Source organism: Panthera leo, chromosome B4 (assembly GCF_018350215.1).
Source record: "Panthera leo isolate Ple1 chromosome B4, P.leo_Ple1_pat1.1, whole genome shotgun sequence".
In the NCBI taxonomy this organism is placed as follows: Eukaryota; Metazoa; Chordata; class Mammalia; order Carnivora; family Felidae; genus Panthera; species Panthera leo.
The window spans coordinates 102,295,538-102,322,093 of record NC_056685.1 but is presented as its reverse complement, the minus strand read 5'-3'; the positions used below and the strand labels follow the sequence as shown (position 1 = coordinate 102,322,093).

Sequence of the window (26,556 nt, the reverse complement as noted above, 5' to 3'; positions counted from 1 at the left end):
TTATATTATTTTTGCTTCCCTTCCCTTATGTTCATCTGTTTTATATCTTAAATTCCACATACGAGTGAAGTCATATATTTGTCTTTCTCTGACTGACTTAGTTTTAATTAGCATAATACTCTCTTGTTCTATCCATGTTGTTGCAAATGGCAAGATTTCATTTTGATTGCCGAGCAATGCTCCATTATATATATATATACCACATCTTCTTTATCCATTCATCCGTCAGTGGACGTTTGGGCTCTTTCCATACTTTGGCTATTGTTGATGGTGCTGCTATAAAATACATTGGGGTGCATGTGCCCCTTTGAAACAGCACACCTGTATCCTTTGGATAAATAACCTAGCAGTGCAATTGCTGGGTCATAGGGTAGTTCTATTTTTAATTCTTTGAGGAACCTCCATACTTTTTTCCAGAGTGGCTGTACCAGTTTGCATTCCCACCAGCAGTGCAAAAGGGTTCCTCTTTCTCCTTATCCTCGCCAACATATGTTGTTGCCTGAGTTGTTAACTTTAGCCATTCTGACAGGTGTTAGGTGGTATCTCATTGTGGTTTTTGATTTGTATTTCCCTCATGATGAGTGATGTTGAGCATTTTTTCATGTGTTAGCCATCTGGATGTCTTCTTTCTGACCATTCTTCTTAGTCGTATCTTCCTCTGACTTTCTTCTGCCTCTGTCTCCCCCTCCCTTTTCTTTTTGGGGGGGGGCATAAGTGAGCAAGGGGCAGAGAAAAAGAGAATCCCAGGAGAGACAGAGAGAGAGAAAGGGAGAGAAAAAGAGAGAGAGAAGCACGGCTCACCCGAAGCGGGACTCGTGTTCGTCCAAAGCAGGGCTTGAGCTCACCCGAAGGGGGGCTGTCTTCCACTTTTAATAACCCTTGTGATTACGTTGGGCTATCAGATAATCTAGGATAATCTTCCTATTTAGGGTTGTTGATTAGCAACCTTAATTTCCCTTTGCCATATAACCTAATAGGTTTGAAAGTTACAGGGTTTAAGACATAGTTGGGCCTATCAGATAATCTAGGATAATCTTCCTATTTAGGGTTGTTGATTAGCGGCCTTAATTTCCCTTTGCCATATAACCTAATATGTTTGAAGATTACAGGTTTAAGACCTAGACATTTTTGAGGGTCGTTATTCTGCCTGTCACACCATCATCATTTATTTTGATCAAATTATCCCATATTTTGCCACTGGGAGCTCATTTGAACTTTTGTATCCTTTGCCACTTCTCCATTCTTGGAATTGGAATACTTCCTTGGCATAATATGATATTACAGGCTCATCTTTAACTTTCCTACACCAACCTTAGAAGCAGCTATTTCTTTAAGAAGCCAAGGAGCTCTGATTCCTTTTACTGGAAAATATTTTGAAGCCAAGATATGCACTGTAGGTATGTTTATGTTATTGAAGTGTCACCATTCCTGGTCCCTCTCTGAGTATAGACCTACAAAATATGTGTATATCTATATATACATACCTATGTGTACATATCTATTTTGTCTTCTGTCTGCCTACCTACCTACACCTATCTGGGTAGATACTGAAATGAATTTATACTGATAACTTTCAATTCTAATCTCATAGGGTTTTATTCTAGTATTTGTAACTCTCTTTTGTGAGAAACAAACATCGAGAAACTTGTTCCCACTGTCTGTAATGTTTTCTTATTTGTTCAATCCCTTGTATGTAACCTATCTCTCATTGCCACCCTTTGCCTGTATTTATGCCCTCCTCACCACAAGTGGGTTCTGCTGATATCCCATGTTGGCTTTCCTTGTGCATGAACACTCTGCTGACACTCTTTAGGCTTGGGCATCCTGGATGCCCTCTCTACCCTGCTTGAGTTGTGACTCGCTGCCCTAGATCACCCCTCCTCTTCCACTCCCCAGGATTCCTTCCTTACCCTGCTTAGCTTCTGTCATCCTGTGTTAGGCTGCCCTTCCTAGGGTCTTTCTTTGTTCATGTTCAGACTCTGAGACCTCATGCTGGGTTGCTTCTCCTTGGAGACTGTTCTTCTTCATGTAGGGCTCCAGTCTTCTGATTGCCTGGTTTGGGGCACTGTTTTCTCCCTATCTAGCTCTGCCCTATCTAATGGCTTTAGGACTGAATCATTCAGAAAAAGAAGGGGAATGATGAGTTTTTCCTGTTTTAATCTTTGTTAATTTGATAAAGTTCTTGTTTTGTCATTTTTCTTACTGTTTTATCAATTATACATTACAGATACTTTGTTCTGCATTCATCCTCAGCAGTGTATCTTGCTACATTACATATACCAGTATAGCTGCTTTAATTTAGTCCTGAGGGCCAGTTAGCATGTTATGCCATAATTTTATTGAGAGCTATGGCTTTGTCATTAATTAGTTTGTTTGAATAACTTTAGTATTATTTTTGCTATATTTAGTTGGGCTTGTATTTCTCTGATCATATTTCACACATGCTTTTATATTTGTTTATACTTTACAAGTTCTGATCTGCCAGTGCACCTGTAAAGACAATTCGTGGGATTTCTTTAGTGACCATTCTAAGCTTAACTGAAGCAAGAATGTCTTATTTAAACTTACACAAACAGTTGGTGCCTTGCCAACATTTTCTAAGCTCTATATAGGTCTTTCTCCTTCCCTGTAGTAATATAAACCATCCCATTGCAAGGAAGATTATTTCTGACAAAGTATTATTTTAAATCAGTTGTGTAACAGGCTTTGAGGTTACCAGAAGGTCTAATTACATAGTCTTTGAAACTTTTAAGACCAATGTCAGTCTTAGCAGTTGTTTTTTTACAAGTCATTTCAATGATACTGGTATTTCTCCTCCACACCCTTCCCCCCATTTAGACTGGAATTGTCAACTTTAATAGGTATAGTAATTATTGAGTTGTTCTTTGTTGCCACAGAAATATAGAGGCTTCTAGTTAACAAATCTGAGGTGAAGTTTACATTTGCGTAGAGTATTAATGTGTAAAAAACATCAAGCATTTTCCTTCTTAAAAGTATTATAATTTTAAGGGTGCCTGGGTGGCTCAGTGGTTGAGCATCTGACTTTGGTTCAGGTCATGTTCTCATGGTTCATGAGTTCAAGCCCTGCATTGGGCTCTCTGCTGTCAGTGCAGAGCCCGCTTTGGATCCTCTGTCTCCCTCTCCTTCTCTACCTTTCCCTGGCTTGCACTCTCTCTCTCTCTCTGTCTCTCAAAGATAAATAAACATTAAAAAAAGTATTGTAATTTTTAAATTATAAAAGAGGATCCCTGCTCTTGATTTTGTTTTTTTCTAATATTTTCTCTTTTTGGCAAGAGTTTTAGAGATTACTTTAAACTGCATCTGTAATTGTCCATCTTGAATACACACACGAGAAGCAGGCTACCACTCCTCCCAATTTCTTCTTCTATACTAGTTCTCATACAAATATAGTCTATCCATTTTGAGAAACATTCCATTATGAAGGAATGTAATTTGATTACTAGAATTATTGTGAAGTAACATTTAGCTACAAAATGTGTAATCTAATAAAAGACCCTATTTAAATCTACCAATAAAGAATAAGCTTTGAGTGCTTGGGTGGCTCAGTTGGTTGAGCATCTGATTCTTGATTTTGGCTCAGGTCTTGATCCCAGGGTCGTGGGATTGAGCCCTGTGTCGGGCTCTGCACTGAGCATGGAGCCTGCCTAAGATTCTCTCTCTCCCTCTGTGTCTCGCTCTCATTCTGTCTCACTGTAACAACAACATCAACAACAAAAAAGTAATAATGATAAGTTTAAGTGTGTTCTGTCTCAGAATCTAACTATTGAAAAAATAGATATATAGAAATAAGCTTAAATTCTAATTGTTTACAGATCTTGGACATGAACATGGAACAATTTGATCAGGTTCTGATTTTATCAATTGCACCAAACTAGCTGCATAGAAAATACTGTGTGAGGGGCGCCTGCGTGGCTCAGTCAGTTGAGTGTCCGACTTTGGCTCAGGTCATCATCCCACGGTTCGTGGGTTCGAGGCCTGCATTGGGCTCTGTGCTGACAGCTCAGAGCCTGGAGCCTGCTTCAGATTCTGTGTCTCCCTCTCTCTCTGCCCCTCCACCACTCATGCTCTGTCTCTCTCTGCCTCTCAAAAAGAAAATGGTGTGTGAAGCTTAATTGAGATATGTTTCAAGTGACTAGTTGTTAAAAAAAATGCTGCAAGAAATCTAGAAAACCGATATTATACAACTTCTGTTAGTATACTTAACTGGAAACTTGTTTGATCCTGACTTTAAGTCATTTATAATTGGGTCAAAATATAAAATTAGTATAATGCCACCAGACTGTTGCTGAAAACAATCTTCATTTCACATTTCTACATTTGTTAAAATTCTACTCTAAATCTGTTTTTAGTCAGAGTTTTACCAAAAGTATTAAGGAAAATGATTATGTTAAACTTCAGAAATATTATTTATTGTAATCTTGTTCCTGTCATCTCAATCAATCTATCAGTAACCCACAAATCAGTAAATCCAGTAAAGGCTATTCTCATTTAGCAATTCTGCTTACTCCATTTCAGTGAAAGGTAGTCTGGATAATCAAGCTGATGTCATCTTTTAAAATATTTCAGTTATAACCAAAATGAGAGAAAGGTGTTGTTTTGGAACCTATGGCATTATTAGCATTTTTTTCCTAATGCATATTTAGACATCATTTAATGTTGTGTGTTAGTTTTAGTTCATGTAGAGTAAGATTAGGGAAATTTGTAAATGAAAACCTTTATGAAATGTTAGTTGAGTGAGGTGCCTGAGTGGTATGGTTGGTTAAGCATCTGGCTCTTGATTTTCGCTCAGGTCTCAGTCTTGTGATTCTTGAGTTCGAGCCCTGCATCGGGCTCTGCACTGACAGTGCTGAGCCTGCTTGGGATTCTCTCTCCCTCCCTGTCTGCCCCTCCCCTGCTCATACTTTCTCTCTCCCAAAATAAATAAATAAAGAGAAAGATTAATAAAAAATGTTGAATACTGTTTGTGAAACTTTAGGGGTAAAAGTTTCATATGAAATCATTATCATCTACATTCCATAAAAGGTACTTTAAATGGATACACATAAGCTTAGTATTTCTTTCTACTTTATCTAAATAACCAGTGACTAAACATTTTAACCTAGTTATTTTGGTTTCAAAAATAATGTTAAAACTAGGTTTTATAAAGTATATTCTTTGTTGTTGTTAGAGATATTCTCAGAGAAGATTTGTTTTACATGTTTGACGTATAAGGTACAAATACTCTGCCCCGTCTTTAGGAACTGCCACTTTAATGACAAACAGATAAAAGACTCTTTCGAGAAAGTTTACTTGCTAAGCTTTGTTACAGTCCCTTCTTGTAAAAACATCTGATGCCCAAAGGAGAGTTAAAATATCTTTAAACCAACTGTCAAAGCATGGCTTCTCCAGAGGTAATCCTGGTAAGGGGTCAAACTCATGCATATGGACACTTCTAGTATCTGTCTGTCCCCTGGTTATTTTCTGCAACTGGTAAATTCCAAAGAGGTACTTTTCTGTAGTGTTACATTATTAGGGGAGTTATTTCCATACATTGTCCATGCATATTGATTGTATATGATTTGAGCTGGGGTTTTGGAGGAAAAAGACTCAAAGGTGGGAATCCCTGTCTTCCAGAAAATAAGACGTATGCCATACATGAAAAGTTGAGGTAAACATATTCAAATAAGCAGTTTAAGCTTTCCTAATAGGAATATGCTGACTTGGAATAATTGAGACAGATTTACTGAAATTCCACATAGAAAAGTTAGTAAAGATTTTTTCATATCCCTGCTTAAAAAAAGTCTTAGTTGTGGAATATAAATTGTAAGCTTATTGTAAAGGAGTTGTGCAAATTTTTGTTCATTCATGTCCTTTAATCCCCAATAATCTAATAAAATGCACAATGTTACTCCTATTTTAGAGATGAGAAACTGAGACTGATAGAAGTTTAAAAACTTAGCCATAGGGGTGCCTGGATGGCTCATTCAGTTAAGCCTCTGACTTGAGCTTTGAGCTCCACGTTGGGCTTTGTGCTGACAGCTCAGAGCCTGGAGCCTGCTTCAGATTCTGTGTCTCCCTCTCTCTCTGCCCCTCCCCCGCTCATGCTCTGTCTCTGTCGAAAACGAATAGACAGTAAAAAACAACAACAACAACAACACAACTTACCCATAGTTTCATAGCTACTGAAGCCTGTCTGGTTGGAACTTGGATCTAAATCTTACTGTTAACCATATGGTTTGCTGTACTGTATAATGTCCTTTATTGTACCATGCAATCAGTATTTGCTGTTTTAGTCTGGAATCTAGTCATTTTATAAAGGGAGCTTATTCTCTGATTTTAACATCATTTGTTCTTTACTGTAGAGTCTCTCTTGGAGATTTTTAATGATAACTAGAAGAAAAGAATTACCAATTTTTAAAACGACTCATTTCATTTTGACTGGTTTTATTAAAATGAAATTGCAAAAAATATTTGAAGAGCCTGAGTTATTAAAAGATTGAACAGAAAAATGCCTGGTTATTTGCAAGGTAATAATTTCCCCACCTCAATGGTTAATGTTAACTTTCAGCAACCTTTCTTTTAGATAGCTTACCATCAGCTTTTATGCTGATCATACTTTCTTTTTATTTTTAGGTGTCTTTGAAAATAGGCATTCATCATTATATGTATGTGGTGAATTTTTTTTTTAATTTTTTTTTTTTAACGTTTATTTATTTTTGAGACAGAGAGAGACAGAGCATGAACGGGGGAGGGTCAGAGAGAGGGAGACACAGAATCTGAAACAGGCTCCAGGCTCTGAGCTGTGAGCACAGAGCCCGACGTGGGGCTCGAACTCACGGACCGCGAGATCATGACCTGAGCCGAAGTCAGCCGCTTAACTGACTGAGCCACCCAGGCACCCCTGTGGTGAATTTTTTTTTAATCGAGGGCAAAAAAAACAGTGGAGGGAGATGTATATGATTCTAATTGTGTTCTTAATGCTTATTGGCTTCCAAAAAAAAAGTTGATTGGTTGATGAATGATGCTTGCTTTTTCCATTTTCTGAGTTTTAAAAATCTTCTAAATTAAAAATACACTTTTAAAAAAGTGATTGGTTTTGTCTGAAAAATCAGATGTAGAGTCTTGTTTAGTCTGACCAGCATTGTGAATTTTTAAAAGTATTGATATTTGTTCCATATTAGTTTCTTTCAAAATTAGACATGATTAACTGATTTATATAATCTGGAATTGTGTTCTTGCACACACACCCAAACTGATGTCGTTATTTTTACTTTACAGGAGCCATCTAGAACAGTTTCAGGCAGATATAAAAGGTAAGAATCCTTAAGTTTTGACCTACAACATATAGTTAGACATGACTTAACTAACTAGAACTGTTTCAAACACCTTGTTGAAAAATAAGAAACCTTAATATCATGCTCTTAAGAAATTACATTTGTTGGCGGGAGTATAGTCCTTTCTGTCCGACCATGATTTATTCTGAGATACCCTGCTGTCTTGGAAAACCGTACATACCATGAATTTGTATGGGACTGATGAAATTAGCAAAATAAAAACTTAGAATCAGTTTCCCTTACATATTTGAACATTGAAAATACTTATACTATCTTTATTAGCTTGGACTGCCATAATAAAACACCAAAGAAAGGATGGCTTAAACAGAAACTACTTTTCTCATAGTTCCGGAGGCTGGAAGTAAGAGATCAGATAGCCAGCAAGGTCAGGTTCTGGTGAAGGCCCTCTTCTGGGTTGCAGACTAACAACTACTTGTCTTGTCCTTAGTGTGGTAGAAGGAGCCCAGGAGCTCTCTCAGGTCTCTTTTATCGGAGAACTAATTCCATCCATGAAGTCTCCACCTTTGTGACCTAAGCACTTGCGAAAGACCCCACTTTCCTAATATTACCATGTAAATGAGGATTTCAACATACGAATTTGGGGGGATCTTAAAACATTCAGACCATACCAAGTCCTCTGCACAATGAGCATTGCTTTTACCAGAAAATGTGTTTGAGTGTATATGTACCTGTATAGGAAGAAAAGCAGAATTAGATATGAGAAGTTGTTTAATGGAGATTCTTGGGCTATTAGCTTCCTTTTTCCCTGTTGAAGTCGTAAAGATTACAGAAGATGTGGTCATACATGTGCAAACAATCATAGAGTCATGGTAGACCTTATCAAGTGTTTATAATGTCCAAGGTGCTTTACATAGAAATCTCACATTCAATTCTGACAATTATCTTAAAAGATAGGTACAGTAGGTACAGTACTTACATTCGTTTTGTAGATGAGGGAAGTAGGGTTCAAGAGGTAGAATAATTTCACAGGGGTACAAAGCTAGTTAACAGTAGAGTCTAGATTTGAACTCCGACAACCTGACTTCAGAACACACGTGCTTGTACCATCTACTTAAATTCATACATATAAAACCTTTTATTTCCTCTATTTGTATGTTAAAGTTTAAGTATTTTGTTGAAAGTTTTGGTTATTATATTCCATCTAAAATAAAACATTGATTAAGAGGAACTTTAATTTTAATACATATAAATAAATACACAAATTGAATAAATAAAATTTTTTTTGTTTATTTTGAGAGAGAGAGAGCACGTGAGTGTGATGTGGGGAGTGGGGGGTGGCATAGAGAGAGGGAGAGAGAGAGAATCCCAAGCAGGCTTCCATGTCTGTGCTATCAGCAAGGAGCCTCACACGGGGCTCAAACTTACAAACCGTGAGATCAGGACCGGAGCTGAAATCAAGAGTTCAATGCTCAACTGACTGAGCCATCTAGACACCCCTAAAATTTAATTTTTAAGTTTTACTATGGGCCATAGTGGTAGAAAGGAGTAAGGCCAAGATAATCAGTAATTGAATTAAGTAGGTCGGAAACTGTCTCAGGTGAACTATGTTTGTTACTGCTTCTTTAATTTTCATTTCTGAGTAATTTTGGTTTAGGTATAATGAAACCTGTGATTCCTTTTAGCTTCTGACAGTTTAAAAAAAATACTTGTTTATTTTTAGAGAGAGAGCACGCACAAGAGCATGAGCAGGGTAGGGGCAGAAAGAGAGAGGGAGAGAGAGAAAATCCCAAATAGGCTCTGCACTGCCAGCATAGAGCCTGATGCAGGGCCTGAACTCATGAACTGTGAGATCATGACCTGAGCCGAAATCAAGAGTCAGGCACTTAACCAACTGAGCCACCCAGGTGCCTCTAAGCTTCTAACATTTGTACATGGCTTATTAATTTCTACTTAACATGAATAGCTTAAACTGGAAATCTTTTCTTTTGACAGAAATTATTGCCAAATAGCTCTGATTTGGCGTATTTTCAGGCTACCTCAAACCAAAAAAAAAATTTACCATTAGTTTTTGGTTTGGGGAATAAAGATAAACTTCAGTAACTTAACAAATGTATAAGTATTTATTTATTAAATATTAAACATTGAATTAAAATTGATACTTTTCAGATTAGTGTTAAGTAGAATCAACAAGGGAATAATTTTCTTATAAATACTCATCAAAAACTTTATGTATCATTGTGTTAAATCAGGAAGAAAATTGGTTTTCCATCATGTATGTGTTTATTATAAGCTTTTTAGATCATTTTACTTGGGACCTATTCCTGCATTGGTACTTTTGTTATTTTTGTTACCTAGAGCATGTTTTGTTACTTTTCAGCTTTCAAAGGTTTAGCCCTGTTTAACATTGTTATAAAACATACATTCTTAAAAGCTTCTAGTCATTATTCACTGACTTACAACAACTCCTTGTTTGAATACTGTCTAAAAAGAAAAAAATACTAAAAAAAAAAAACTAAACATAAAACTCAAGATCTGTATCTGAAATTATCAATTCCTTATCTAGAGGAATTTGTTAAATTGTGCATCAATAGTTCGTTACTTTCATTAATTTGTCAGCAAGTTGTAGCAATGACTAGGGAATGGATGTTCCTTGGTGATTTGTGTCTGCCGACTAATGAGGATTTAAAAAAAAGGAAGAATGGCTAAAGATTAGAAGTTTGACCTCATATGTTAGAAAATATTTTCAGTACATCAAATAACTTATCTCCTGTACACAGCTAGACAAACTCTTAAAAAATCATTACAGGGATGCCTGGGTGGCTCGGTTGTTGGTTAAGTATCCATCTCTTGATTTTAGCTCAGGTCATTATCTCATGGGTTTGTGAGTTCGAGCCTCATGTAGGGCTCTGTGATGACAGTGCAGAGCCTGCTTGGGATTCATTCATTCATTCATTCATTCACTCTCTTTTTCTAAATGAATACACTTAAAAAATCATTAGATACAAGAACCCACAAGATTAGTTTGTATGTGTGCTGTTATAAATTATGAATTTAATATGTAATTTTTTCTTACAAATATCAAGAATGTACTTTTTGAGCACTGAGTTTGTTATACACTCAATCTAGTTAGGCTGTATTTTACTGAATCAACTTGTTTATCTAGAGCATCTCTTAAAAACTGATACTAATTTCCTTTTTTTTTTTTAAGTGTTTTCCTCACCCCCCCCCTTTTTTTTTTTTTTTTGTTCTTGAAAGAGAGAGAGAGGGAGTGTGACAGAGTACGAGCAGGGGAGGGGCAGAGGGAGGGAGGGAGGGAGGGAGGGAGAGAGAGAGAGAGAGAGAGAGAGAGAGAGAGAGAGAGAGAGAAAGAAAGATACAGAATACAGAATCTGAAACAGGCTCCAGACTCTGAGCTGTCAGCACAGAGCCTCAGGAACTGTGAGATCATGACCAGGGCCAAAGTCAGCTGCTTAATCGACTGAGCCACCCAGGCGCCCCCTGACTAATTTCCTTTTTGAAACATGTTTAAAAACTATTTGGAGATGGAGATAATGAAATTTTTGAAATTCAGGGTTTAGGAAAGATGGATCAGTGTCAGTGCCATGTATTTGTAGGCTTTTTTTTTTTTTCAATGTGTGACTTTGTTAATATGCTTACTTGGTTAAGTTCATAGTGCGTTGGTTAAAACAAGGATTTTTTTTCAAAGGCAAGACAGATTAGTAGATGTGTGCTTATAGATAGTCTGCTCAATATGATATCTAAATAAAACTGTCATACACTTCAAAAAAAAAAAGACAGTTCTAAAATGACTTGCAATGGGTAGGATTAATCAAGGTGTATAATTTACCATTTTTATTTAAGTAATTCAACCATCAAGAATGGTTCTGATTAAAAAACATGGGAAACAAGCTAAGACAAATACTAAGTTTTATTCTCACATAGTAATTAACTGGTTGTTTTGTTTTCACAAATATATTTAATTCAGTATTAATTACTTTATTAAGTAATTGTGCCAAGTCATAAGTGCTTCTAAGTCATCCTCCTTTCTAGTAACCTTAATTTTAGGTTTCATTTATGTAGCTTTAAAAAAAATTTTTTTTAATGTTTATTTTTTATTGAGAGACAGAGACAGAGAATGAGAATGGGAGGGGCAGAGAGAGGGGAGACTCAGAATCCGAAGCAGGTTCCAGGCTCTGAGCTGTCAGCACAGAGCCTGATGTGGGGTTCAAACTCACAAGCTGTGAGATCATGACCTGAGCTGAAGTCGGACGCTTAACCGATTGAGCCACCCAGGTGCCCCTTTAGGCTTTTTATTTGTTTAACTGTGAGCATAATAGACATACAGTTTTGTATTCTGGTGTGCTGCTTAGTTAATATTACTTCAGCTTTTATGTTTTAAAGAGAATGGCTAGTATCAATAGCGTTCTCTGCTTTTCTCCCTTTCAGTGATGTACAGAACTGTTCATTGTAACTGCTTTGGTGACCCATAATTTCTTTATTTTTTATTTTTATTTATTTAAGCAATCTCTACATCCAACATGGGGCTCAAACTCATAACCCCGGGATCAAGAGTTGCATGTTCCTCTGAGACTACCAGCTGCCCTTATTCTTTATTTGGATTAAATGTGACTATGATTCTTTTCCTTAAGAGCCAACATTCTCTAACAGTCAGTTCTGCTATAATACTTGTTTTTGAAAACTAAAATTTGTCCCAGTTGTTATAGTAGGGAATAATTTGACCATAACACAAATTTTATGTTTGCTTATGCACAATTTTGTTCATCAGAAACACTAGGCAAACATAGAAAACTATCCAGCTCAACTGAACCACGGAGGAATACACAAAATATACACATCACACATCTACCAACTTACCTCCGTATGAGCCACAGCCATTCGTGTGTGGTGTTACAACTTCCCATCTGATTTCAGATAACTCTCCTTTTTACACTTCACTTACTGTGAAAAAGAGAGGCCTCACTTTTAAAAGATACTATATCTCAAATTCTTACTATCTCACATCTGTTGTTTTTGAGCTAATATACAGAGAAGTTCAAACCTTTATTTGTCACTTGATTCTTAAACTCTTTCATTGGAAATTGAATAGAACCTATGTAAGTTTAGAAAGTGAATAATTTATTCAGAAACCATTTTCATGCAAGATTTTCGATGTCGCAACTTTTTTCTAAATAGAACTTTATAACCATTGTTTTAAAACCAGTAGTTCTTGTTTGATTGCACTTATGTTTTGAGAACCACTGAGTCACCAGAAATTTCTTCGGTTTGTTGGTCAGGGATCAAACCAAAACAATCAGCGAAATTCTTTGTAGGTGAGAATTACAGACTAAAGACAAAAGGTATCTTTTGGTAGTTGAAGAGAAAAAAGTCGTCTTGGGACTTGTTTCTAAAGAAATCTATTCTTTCTCAAGATGTCATATTTTTGTATTAGTATATTCTGTATTTTACCAAATGGTGTAAGGCATACAGTATTCTAACTGTGGTTCTTCTGGTTAATGGATCTTGCAAATGACATGAATGTCAAAAAATGATCATTTAAAAGTAATTGAGACACTGGTACATTTTGTGGACTGAATTGTTTCCTTGTGGATATGTGAACTTTTATCTATGTTGTAAATATTATTAGCTAAAATTTACATAATATTTATTATGTACCATACACTCTTAACAGTACTTTCCTTATATGTTAATTCAGTTAATTTTCCCAACACCCTTATGAGGGAAATGTTTCTTTATACTCATTTTACAAATGAGCAAACTGAGGTACAGTGAAGTTTAGTGACTTGTGTGAGATAAGACAGATATTAATTGGTTGATTTTATCAACATATGTTGATTTACCTTATGTTAATGTTAATTTGCCTAGTATGGGTAGAATGTAAGATGTTTGATTCAGAGTTTGATTTAGCCTATTTTGACTCCCAAGTAACTGGACAGTACCAGTAACTGGATTTTTTTGTTTGTTTGTTTGTTTAACATAGTTTTTTTTGCAAAGTAACTTCCACTTCAGTGGCTTTAGATTTCACAGAATCTCCTCAGCTGTCTTTACTTTGGCTGCAGTATGGGAAAATAACTTTTGTTCTTACAATCTTCAGTTCCAACAAAATCTAAAGTTATCTTTATATTCATGAAAGAGAAATTATGTAACAATATTTTGTGCAGTATCATTTTTAAGTGCATTTTATGTATTATATTTCCTTGGATATTGATCACTAATTTGAACTTGCTATTCCATATTTAATCTCTTTTTTAGAGAGTTTTGAGGTATAGTTCAGATGGTTCATGATGTTTAAAAGTGTACAATTCAGTGGTTGATAGTACTTACTTACACAGTGTTGTATAGCCATGACCGCTATCTAGTTCCAGAACTACTCTCCACAAAAAAAAAAAAAAAAAAAAGGAAACCCCATACCCAGGAAATGGCCAGTCCCTATTTTCGCCTTCCCCTTAGCTTTAGCAACCAGTACTCTGCTATGTGTTTTTATAGATTTGCCTATGTTGGATAATGCATATAAATGAAGTCATACTATATGTGGCCTTTTGGTCTGGCTTCTTTCGTTTAGCATTATGTCTGCAAGATTTATCTGTGTTGTAGCCTGCGTGGATAATATCACAGGATGGACATTTGGGGTGTTTCTACTTTTTGGCCTATGTGAACATATTAGGAACATTCATGTGTAAATTTTTTGTGGTTCCTATTTACTCTTAATAAATACATAGACATTTTTCATATTGCTTAGTTGAAGACTTTTCTGAAAAAAATAAAATGGATGTTTTATCAAATATGTTTTGAATAGTTGTGAGATGCAAGGTAGTATGCTTGGCTGTTTGGGTGATACATTTTTTTCTTTTTTTTTTTTGAGAGAGAGGGCACAAGTGAACGAGGGGCAGAGAGAGAATCTAGGAGGAGCAGATGGAGAGAGAGTAGAGAGAGAGAGAAAAAGAGAAAGAGAAAGAGAAAAGTGGGGTTCACCCGAAGCGGGGCTCGATCTCACAAATGGTGATATCGAGCCAATATCACAAATGATGACCTGAGCCAAAGTCAGATGCTTAATAACTGAGCCATCCAGGCGCCCACACACATTAAGATAAAAATGAAGTGCATATAATTTTAGCTGTTTTTACCAAGTACAGTGACTTACATCTGGAAGAATGTTTTCTGGATTTGTTTTGTCTATCCCTCAGGTAGTAAAATTTGAGCAACTGGGTATATATGGTGAGATAGTTGTCATATTTTATCTCTTTAGGTTAATTCACTCTATTTAATATGCCAAAAATTAATATAGTATAGTTATAATGCAGACATTAAACTGATGATGTAGAAAACTATTAATTATATAGGATAATAATTACCTATTTATGTTAAATGGGAGAGGGTGAACATATTACAAAGTATGATACAAAACAAAGTCTCATAACATAGATCAGGTGTTTATAACTTGAAATCTATTGATGAACTAATATGTAAAATAATTTATTGTTTATCTGGGACAGATCTTTTCAATAGATTTTCAAAGGAAGCTGAGTATAAAAGGTTAAGAACTACTATGTTGTGAAATGTATTGGCAATTATCTCTGGGTTGGTGGGATTACTGGAGATAATTGATTTATATTTTTCATATCCTACAATTAATATATATCATAGTTTGAATAGAGTCTGAGAGTTTTTGATTTTGACATTGAGTTGTGTGTGTGTGTGTGTATATGCACGTGCACTCGTGTGTAAAGGAAGAGGAAAGAGAAAGTCTACACACAGAGTAAGGGGCTGTTATGAGGAGTGGGACTAATGATGGGGGAGAATAAGATAGCGAAACATGGTAAAAATATGGAGGCCAATCATGTACTTGTTGGTTATTTAAGGGTTTCATGGTTTATCCAATACTGCTAAATTCTTGATACCCATTCTAAAAGTGGGATTTTACTCATAAGTCTTGTATTTCTTATAATTACTAAGCCTTAAAATACCTACTTTAGTGGAAAATTCCTCTAGCTCTAATCTTATAATACTGTGCCAATCTTGTTCTCATGATAGTTTTAGAAAAACAGTGTTTTATTCCCCAATATAACACCTCCCTAGACTTACCACAAAAGATGTAAAAACTCCCAGTGGGGAAAAACTTTCTGAAAATGGAAGTATTTATCTTTGATGATACTTTATTCTTTTCCCTTTTCTGAACATTATAGTTAGTATTTTTTTATAGCTAAGGGCAAAGGAGATTCTTTTTGGAATTATATTAGTTAGAGATTTGTGTTAACATTCCTCAGTAGAGTATTACAGACTTTTTGGAGTTAATGAAACAGTCTTTTATTCTGTGTATTCTGCATTGTACATATATGTCCCTCAAAATAGGTTGAAAGCATTTGTTTTTAAAGTACACAGATCTAAATTTGGCAATAAGATCAAGTAACAATATTCACAGTTTTGACAGTATTTCTTACAGATCTAGTACATAATGGGGATACAGCACTGATTTTGTTTTCTAATAATTATTCCTTGTTTTGAATTTGTATAATACTATCATTTATGTATTGGCAAGCCTAATATGAAGAATCTTAGAAATTGTTAATTGTTTAAATTTTCTAAAAAATACTGTTTTAAGCTTGTACCTCAGGCAGATACAGAGTTATTAAGGGATATCCATATTTCTAGGTTTTGATGTTTGTGGTTGTCAGGATTGTAATTTCTACACAAATAATGTTGTTGGTTTAGGTAACTGAATATTTTAAGGGGAAAGTTTTTTAAAAATGATTCTAATGCTCTTCTATAATATGATATGACTTCAGAGATACCTTACTCTCTTGATTTTCTTTCTACCACTTTGCTGCTATTTCCTAGTTTTGTTTGTAGTTCTTCCTTTCCTGTACTTGTTCTTTATGTGGTGGTGTTACTCAGCTCTCTGTAATCAACTTTATTCTCTTTTTGTTCTGTGTATTTGTGCCAGAAATTTCCTTTACTTCAATGACTTCCATTACTACCTGTGCATATACTGATGACTCCCAAGCATTGGCTCTATTACCTGTATAACCAACAACTTTGAATATCTCAGAAGTTTCTCAAACTCAGCATGTTCAAAAGTAAACTTGTGAAACCTGGTCAATTTCAGTAGTTGGCGTCAGAAGCCACTTTCGCTGAAACCAGAAATCTGAGTGCTGCTTATGACCCTTCTTTGTTTTTTTTTCCCCCCACTACATCAACTACATCCAGTCATTTATCAAGACTTATTGAGTTTGTATCACTTATATATCTTCAGTGCCAACACACCAATCTAAGACATCAGCATCTCTTAAATAGTTTATTTTGATGGCCTCCAAACTGACCTCCCTACCTCCAGTTTTTTCTTCAGTGCATTTTATTAAAATGCTTCTTTCATTTTACCTGCTTTAATGACTTCCTATGATCTTTAAGTGAAGTCTAAACTAGACTCCAAGGTGGAGTGATACACAAGATAATGTTGATATGTAGGAAGAAAATATTATAACTTTTATATTTACTTTTTAATCTAAAGAACACTATGACATTTCTTCTTCAGAGCTATTACTGTGTACTGTTTGTTTATTATGCCCTTGCTTTATATGTCAGATGGTCATTTGTTACTGGAGATATCCTGAGGGAAGCATGTTTCATTCACTTTCTGAATGCTGCACAATACTGTAATTTGTACGTTAAATGGATACATGAATTATTATCCAGTTTAATGTTTACAAAATAAATCTGGGGGGTAGAATTTAAAAAAAAAAAATCAAACCAAGTATATAAATGCAAAGATGATCACATGATTGTCCAGCTGGCAAAATCTACAAAATCAGATCTTTTCTTGCCTGCTTATTTTGGGTTTTAAGTGAAAGGTTTTAAAATTTTTAATTCTTATTTTAAGTTATCTCTTTCTGTTATGACAGCCATTAAAGATCAAATATGCAAACTGATCTTAGAGCTAGTGCTTTGAATCTCTGTATCACAAAATGTTAAAATAAGATCCTAAGAAATAATGAAGCATATTCGCCTGTACTTTCAGTAAAAATATTATAGTCAGTTTTGGGAAAACAAAAAATTTTGTATCATAAATAATTAAAATTTGTGATACAATACAGAGTATTTTCACTGCTCTGAAAGTATTTTCACTGCTCTGAAAGTCCTCTGTACTCCACCTGTTTATCCTTCCCCCTTTTAAATCTCCCCCTAGCCCCTATAAACTACTGATCTTACTCCACAGTTTTACCTTTTCCACAGTGTCATATAATTAAGATCGTACATTATATAGCCTTCTCATATTGGCTTCTTTCACTTCTAATATGCACTTAAGGTTCTTTTTAGCACTAATATTCCAGATCTACCACAGTTTATCTGTCCATTCACCTATGAAAGGATATTGTGTTTGCTTCTAAATTTTGGGAATTATGAATAAAGCTGCTATAAACATCCCTGTGCAGATATTTGTGCAGACCTAAGCTTCCAGTTTCTTCAGGTAAATGCCAAGGAGCATGATTGATGGATCATATGGTTAAGAGTAGATTTAGTTTTATAAGAAGCTGCCAAGCAGCCTCCCAAAGTGGCTGTACAATTTTATATTTCTACCAGCAGTGAATGAGAGTTCCTGTTGCTCTAATCTTCAGTAGTGTTTGGGGTTTTCATTGTTTCTGATTTTAGCCATTCTAATGGGTGCGCATTGTTGTTTTAATTTGGATTTCCCTGATGACATAATATGGAACATCTTTTCATACACTTATTTACCATCTGCATATCTTTGATAAAGTGTCGATTAAGGTCTTTGACTTATTTTTTAATAGCATTGTTGTTGAGTTTTAAGAGTTCTTTGTAAATTTTGGATAATAGTTCTTTATCAGGTGTGTTTTGTTGTAAGTATTTTCTCTCAGTGTGGCTTGTCTTCCCATTCTCTTAACATTTTCTTTTACAGAGTAGAAAGTTTTAATTTTAATGAAGTCAGGCTGTCAACTATTTCTTTAATGGATTATGCCTTTGGTGTTGAATATTAAAAGTCTTTTCCATAACTAAGGTTTTCTAGGTTTTCTCCTATGTTAGCTATCTTCTAGAAGGTTTATATAAGTTTTGCATTTTACATTTATGTCTGTTATCCATTTTGAGTTGATTTTTATAAAAGGCATAAGGTCTTTGTCTTAATTTTTCATTTTATGCATGTGGATGTTTAGTTGTTCCAGCAGCATTTGTTGAAAAGACTGTTTTATCTTTGTTCCATCTTTTGTCAAAGATCAGTCATGGGTTATTTCTATGAGTTTATTTCTAGGCTTTCTATCTGTTCCATTGCTCTATTTATTCTTTCAATAGTACCACACTGCGTTGGTTACTCTAGCTTAATAGTTAAGTATTGAAGTTGGGTATAACCAGTCGTCCAGTTTTGTTTTCCGGTATTGTGTTAGCTTTTCTGGATTTTTTGCCTCCCTGTGTAAAATTTAGAATTAGTTTGTCTCTACAAAATAACTTGCTGGGGTTTTGTTTGAGCTTGCATTGACTATAGATCAAGTTGGGAAGAATTGACACTTCGCCAATATTGAATTTTCCTGTTCATTAGCTAAGAATATTTCTCCATTTATTTAGTTTTTCTTTGATCTCTTTCATCAGAGTTTTGTAGTTTCCCTCTTATAGATATAGTACTTTCTTATTAGATTTATGCCTAAGTATTTCATTTTGAGGGGAGCTAATGTAAATATATTGTGTTTTTAATTTCAAATTCCATGTGTTTATTGCTTGTATATAGGAAAGTGATTGATTGATTTTTGTGTATTAAACTTGTATCTTGCAACCCTTCTATAATTGTTTGTTAGGTCCAGGAATTTTTTTGTTGATTCTTTTGGGTTTTATATATAAACAGTGATGTCATGTCATCTGTGAACAAATACAGTTTTATTTTTGTGTTCCCAATCTGTATACCTTTTATTTCCTTTTCTTGTTTTGTTGCATTAGCTAGGACTTCCTCCAAGATGTTGAAAAGGAGTGGTGAAGGGCTCCCAGGTGGCTCAGTCAGTTAAGTGTCTGACTTTGGCCCCACATCTGACTCTTTGCTATCAGCACAGAACCTGCTTTGGATCCTCTGCCCTCCCCTGCCCTACCCCTCTGCTGCTTGTGTTCTCTACCTCTCTCTCAAAAAATAAATAAACAAACTTAAAAAAAAAAAGGGGTGGTGAAAGATAGTCTGGCCTTGTTCCTGGTCTTAGCAGGGTAGCTTCAAATGTCTCACCACTTAGTATGATGTAGGTTTTTGTAGGTATCCTTTATCAAGATGAGGAAATTCTCTTCTGTGCTTTATTTGTCTAGAATTTTTTTCATGAATAGATATTGGGTTTTGTCATATACTTTTTCTACATCTATTGGTATGATCATTTGATTTTTCTTTGTCAGCCTTGATGTGATGGGTTACATTTATTGGTTTTTGTTTTTTGTTTTATTTTATCATTTTATTTATTTTTCATCATAAGTGTACTCTTTAATTCCCACTCCCTATTTCTTAAAACACATTTTTAAAAATATTTATTTTTGAAAGAGAGAGAGAGAGAGTGCAAGCAGGGGAGAGGCAGAGAGAGTGGGAAACACAGAATCTGAAGCAGGCATGTTAGCACAGAGCCTGACACAGGGTTCAAACACACGAACCGCAAGATCATGACCTAAGCCGAAGTCAGACACTTAACTGACTGAGCCACCCAGGCGCGCCCCTCCCCCCCAACCCAGTCTCCTATTTCACCCATCTCCCTACCCACCTCCTTTCTGGTAACCATCAGTTCTCTATATTTAAGAGTCTGTTTCTTGGTTTCTCCCCCCCCCCCCCCTCTTTTTCCCTTTGCTTATTTGTTTTGTTTCTTAAATTCCACATGTGAGTGAGATCATAATGGTATTTGTCTTTCTCTGACTGACTTACTTTGCCTAACATTGTACCCTCCAGCTCTATCCATGTTGTTGCAACTGGCAAGATTTCATTCTTGTTTTGTGGTTGAATAATATTCTATTGTATGTGTCCTCTTTATCCATTCATCTATTGATAGACACCTGATAGGCTTCCATATCTTGGCTTTTGTAAATAATGCTGCAATAAAAATAGAGGTGCACATATCCCTTTGAATTAGCGTTTTCATATTTTTTGGGTAAATACCCAGTAGTGCGACTCCTGGGTCATAGGGTAGTTCTAGTTTTAATTCTTTGAGGAACCTCCATTCCATTTTCTACAGTGGCTGCACGAGTTTGCATTCCCACCAATCGTGCAAGAAGGTTCCTGTTTATCCACATCCTTGTCAACACTTGTAGTTTCTTGTGTTGTTGATTTTAGTCATTCTGACAGGTTTGAGGTGATATTTCATTGTAGTTTTCATTTGCATTTCCCTGATGATGAGTGATGTTGAGTATTTTTTATGTGTCTATTGGCCATCTCTATGTCTTCTTTGGAGAAATGTCTGTTCATGTCTTCTGCCCATTTTTAATTGGATTGTTTTTGGGGTATTGAGTTGTATCACATCTTTATATATTTATACAAATATTTTATGTATTTTGGATACTAGCCATTTATCTGATATGCCATTTGCAGATAACTCCTCCCATTCAGTAGACTGTATTTTACTTTTGTTATTTCCTTCACTGTACAGAGGCCTTTTATTTTGATGTAGTCCTAATAGTTTATTTTTGCTTTTATTTCCTTTGCCTTAGGAGACATACCTAGAAAACTATTGCTATGGCTGATGTCTGAGAGACTACTGCCTGTGCTCTCTTCAGGGGTTTTTATGGTTTCAGGTTTCACCTTTAGGTGTTTAATCCATTTTGAGTTTATTTTTTGTGTATGGTGAAAGAAAGTGGTCTAGTTTCATTCTTTTGCATGTGGCTGTCCAATTTCACAACACCATTTGTTGAAGAGATTGTCTTTTTCCCATTGTATGTTCTTTCCTCCTTTGTCAAAGATTAATTGACCACATAATTGTGGGTTTACTTCTGGGTTTTCTATTCTATTCCAATGATCTATGCTTTTTTTTTTTTTTTTTTTTTTTTAATGCTAGTACCATACAGTCTTAATTACCACCGCTTTGTAATATAACTCGAGATCTGGAATTGTGATACCTTCAGTTTAGTTTTTCTTTTTCAAGATTTCTTGGGCTATTTGAGGTCTTTTGTGGTTCCACAAATTTTAGGATTGTTTGTTCTGGTTCTGTGAAAAATGCTGTTGGTATTTTGATAAGGATTGTATTAAGTTTGTAAATTGCTTTGAGTAGTATAGATATTTTAACAATATTTGTTTTTCCAATTCATGAGCATGGAATGTCTTTCTTTGTGTCACCTTGACTTTCTGTAGTTTTTAGAGTACACATCTTTCACCTCTTTGGTTAAGTTCATTCCTAGGTGTTTTATTGTTTTTGATGTAGTTGTAAATGGAATTGTCTTAATTTCACTTTCTACTGCTTCATTACTAGTGTATAGGAATGCAACAGATTTCTGTCCATTTATTTTTGTATCCTGTGACTTTACTCAATTCATTTATCCGTTTATTTTTTTTTTTGTGGATTCTTAAGGGTTTTCTCTATATAGTATCGTATCATCTGCAAATAAGGAGACTTTTACTTCTTATCAATTTGGATGACTTTTATTTATGTTCTCTGATTGCTGTGGCTAAGACCACCAGTACTATGTTGAATAAAAGTGGTTAGAGTAGATATCCTGTTTTGTTCCTGACCTTAGGGGAAAGCTGTCAGTTCTTTAATTGATTTTTGAAATGTTGAACCAGCCTTGAATAGCTGGGATAAATTCCACTTAATACAATTTTTTGAGTGTTAAATTTTATTTATAAATATTTTGTTGAGGGTTTTTGCATCTGTATGTTCATAAGAGATATTAATATTAGTCTATAGTTATCTTGTGATATTTTCATCTGGTTTTGGCATTAGGGTAATGCTGGCCTTACAGAATGAGTTAGGAAGTATTCCTTCTGCGTCTGTCTTCTGGAAGAGATTTGAGAGAATTGGTATAATTCTTCCTTAAATGTTTGGTGTAGGATTCACCAGTGAACCTGCCTGGGCCTGGTGCTTTCTGTTTTGGAAAGTTACTAATTATTGATCCAATTTCATTAAGAGATATAGGCCTATTCACATTGTTTCTTTTTGTGTGAGTTTTAGCAGACTATATCTTTCAAGGAATTGGCTCATTTCACCTAGGTCATCAAATTTGTGGGTAGAGATGTTCACAGTATTCCTTTATTATCCTTTTAATGTCCATGGGCTCTAAAGTGATGTCCCCTTTTTCATTTCTGATATTAATAACCTGTGTCCTCTCTCCTAGCTAGAGGCCTATTGAATTTATTGCTCTTTTCAAAGAAATCGTTTTTGGTTTCATTGATTTTCTGTATTGGTTTCCTGTTTTCAATTTCACTGATTTCTGCCTTCATTCTTATTTCATTTCTTCTACCTATTTGGGACTTAATTTGCTCTCCCTTTTCTAGTTATGTAAGGTAGAAACTTAAAGTATTAATTTTAGGTTTTCTTTTCTTTTCTAATATATGCATTCAGTGCTACAAATTTCTGTGTAAGCACTGCTTTCATTGTATCTCACAAATTTTAAGCTGTGGGTTCATTTTTGTTTAGTTCAAAACATTTAAAAATTTCTCTTAAGATTTCTTCTTTGACTCATGTGTTATTTAAAAGTCTGTTAATCAATCTCTACACATTTTACAGTTTTCCAGTGATCTCTCTGCTATTAATTTCATGTTTAATTCTGTTGTGTTCTGAGAGCAGGCATTATATGATTTCTATTCTTTTATTTTTAAAAAAAATTTTTTTAACGTTTATTTTTGAGACAGAGAGAGACAGAGCATGAACGGGGGAGGGTCAGAGAGAGGGAGACACAGAATCCGAAACAGGCTCCAGGCTCTGAGCTGTCAGCACAGAGCCCGACGCGGGGCTCCAACTCATGGACTGCGAGATCATGACCTGAGCCGAAGTCGGTCGCTCAACCGACTGAGCCACCCAGGCGCCCCTGATTTCTATTCTTTTAAATTTGTGAAGGTGGGCTTTATAGTCGAGAATATGGTTAGTCTGGGTGAATGTACCATGTGAACTTGAGAAGAATGTATATTTTGCTCCATGTGTGTTATTTTTATGTTAGTCATTTGTAACCCAAAATGTGTAAGAGCTGAAAAAAACAAGGATTTATTCACTTTAAAAATCTTTAATTAAAAAAAAAAAAATCTTTAATTAAATTTAATCAGACTTCTTTCATAAATGAGATAATTAAAAAGTAAATGTATAATAAAACTAAGTTTAAAAATCTTTTTCATTCTTTTCAATTTCTTCTTTTATTTGTATTATCTAAATCTAGGTACTAGACTTTTATAATAAGAAAACATACACCTTTTCTGAATGTGGCACTAGTAGTAAATCAAATGATGATAATTTTAGAGAGTTACAGACCAAAAGAGTTTGTGCTAGTTTTGTTGGGAAGCATTAGTTCTCTACACAGGCAAACCTTGTTTTTTATTGCACTTTGCTTATTGTACTTTGTAGTTACTGTGTTGTTTTTTGTTTTTGTTTTTGTTTTTTACAATTTGAAGGTTCAAGACCAGTGGAGGAAGGAAGTAACTGCAGATGTGGTAGAAATAACAAGAGAACTAGAATTAGAAATGAAGCCTGAAGATGTGACTGAGTTGTTGAAATCTCATGATAGAACTTTACTGGAGAGGAGTTGCTTCTTATGGATGAGCAGAGAAAAATGGTTTCTTGAGATGGGTTTTTACGTCTTCACTCCTGGTGAAGATGCTGTGAGGATTGTTGAAAGGACAACAAAGGATTTAGATAATACATAAACTTAGTTGCTAAAGTGTTGGCCGGGTTTGAGAGCTTAGACTCCCAATTTTGAAAGAAATTCTACTGTGGGTAAAATGCTATTAAACGGCATTGCATGCTACTGAGAAATTGTTCATGAAGGGAAGAGTCCTATCAATGCAGCCAACTTCACTGTTGCCTTATTTTGCTAAATTGCTGCAGCCACCCCAGCCTTTAGCAGCCACCACCCTGATCAGTCAGCAGCCATGACACTGAGGTAGGACCCCCCCACTAGCAAAAAGATTATGACTCCATTAAAAGTTCAGATGATGGTTAGCATTTTAAAAATATTTCTAAGTTTAAGTATGAACATTTTTTTTAAACAATGTTATTGTACATTTAATAGGCTACATTATGGTGTAAATTCAACTTTATATACACTAGGAAACCAAAAGTTTCATTTGACTCTCTTTATTGTGATACTTGCTTCATTACTGTGGTCTGGAACCAAACCCAAAGTGTCTTTGAGGAATGTCTGTATTGAGTTCAATTTTAGCCATAATTGGTGGGGAAGTGCTAAAACCACAGTGGCCTATTTGTAGCGGTGGGCTGGCTTCACAGCCTTAATACCATCAAAACTTAAGTGGCGTTTATGTGCATTACATAAATACATTCACAACCACAAATGCATTATTTGAAAGAAATATTACAGTTAAGAAACTGACACAAGCAGATCTTCGGGTTTTCGTATGGAATCATTGGGCTTTGTTACTTTCTTTTAAAGTCTCATTTCATGTTACTAACATTAAAAAAAAAACTACAGACAAATGACAAGACAAAGGTGTTGGCTTGGAGATGTTGGATAAATCTGTAGCAAGGAAGGTAGTTTATGTAATACTTTCTGACAACACCATAGCTTGATGTATTTAGGAACAGTTTAGTGATACAGAAGACCAACTCTTGGACAAATAAGGATAGCAAAGTAATTTTTGTTACAATTGGATGACCCATTGATTTTAATATGACAGTGATATGAAGGCAGAATTTATTTTTCAACTTCGTTGCTGACAAACAACTTACTCTAAATCATGTAAAACTTGGAAGAGTTAACAAATCAACAAATGTGGCTTGGAGTTTTGCTTTGCTTTTGTGGGGAGGGGTATGTTCTGATTAAAGAGAGACAGTGACAAAAAATGTTGGAACTTGTGCCATAATGTACATCATTCCAATTTTAGTATATGTGCTGCCGAAGTGAGCACATACCATAATGTAAATCAATGTCCTGCTTCCCTTCATTGAGAAAGCCATGCTATATCAGCTAAATTAACAGTAGTTCACTTAAAGTATGAATTGTAATTTTTGATATTTAAAAAAACTGATAGTTTGGAAGCTGAACTAGTCAACTGTTACTGTGTGCTAAGGTATATAATAATTTTCAAAGGGAAATTTTCAGATAAAAGTACTTGAACTTTGGGAAGAAAGCTTCATGTTTTTGCAAGATAAGCAACCATTTTGGTCCCCAGCTTTGTAAATATGTGAATTAGACTTATTTGCCTGATAGCTTTATTCTTTTTTAAAAATGATCTTAGCCTTCCATGCTAGGAAACTGTGTCAGATGTTTTTAATGTTATATAATATCATAGGACGAAAATGAAAGTTAGAAATTTTGGGAGAAAGTTTCCACAAATTGTTATGGGTCTTACAGTATAGTAACAATTATCAGTAAAGTAGTGATGAGTTTTGTAGTGCACATTTTATAAAATGTTAAAATCAAATACCTTACAAATTTGGTAAGACGCACTTAAAATTTTTTTATTAAAAGAAAACCCACACATAGGAAATTAATAGATCAGGAATCCATTTTTTTCATCAAAAGCTATTTCAGATTTAACTATAATTTTGATGGATAAATTACTGGTGTTGGCACAGAGTTTAAAAAGCATAATTTTCTGGATTTGGGGTGAAAGTTAAAAATGAGTATCTTGAGCTGAAATCTCTTTAAAGTATCTTCTGTTCCTGTCAACATACATCTATGAAACCAGGTTTCCTGTTATGAGTGCTATTGAAACAAAACACAGAAGTAGTTTAGATATATCTTGTCCCTTGTGGGTAGCATTGTCATCAATTTAACCTAGAACAGGTCAGTTAGCTTCGTGGTAACCAGCTTCTGAGAGAGCTCCCAGGATGCCCTATCTCCTGGTATTTACATCTTTGTAATCCCCTTCCTGCAGTAGAGGGGTGATGTGATAGTATGTCACTCCTAAGATTAGGTCATAGCAGATACTGCAGTGTCTGTCTTGGTTGCCATGTTCCTTTCTCTCTGGAAGCCAGCTGCCATGTTGTAAACAGCCCAGTGGAGAGGCCTACCTGCTGAGGAACTGAGGCTTTTGGTCAACAGCCAATAGGAAACTGAGGCCTTTTGCCATCAGCCATGTGAGTGAGCATAAAGGCAAATTCTCTAGCCCAGTCAGGCCTTCAGATGA

The 26,556-nt window shown here is 35.2% G+C and overlaps 1 protein-coding gene across 1 annotated transcript in view; it reads left to right on the top strand.

The window, feature by feature from the left end:
- The window catches only part of PAWR (pro-apoptotic WT1 regulator), a 136,473-nt gene that overhangs the window by 88,337 nt on the left and 21,580 nt on the right, over positions 1 to 26,556 (top strand). The window contains 1 exon segment of the mRNA XM_042947240.1: positions 7,279 to 7,313. Coding sequence (XP_042803174.1) covers positions 7,279 to 7,313 — 35 coding nt within the window.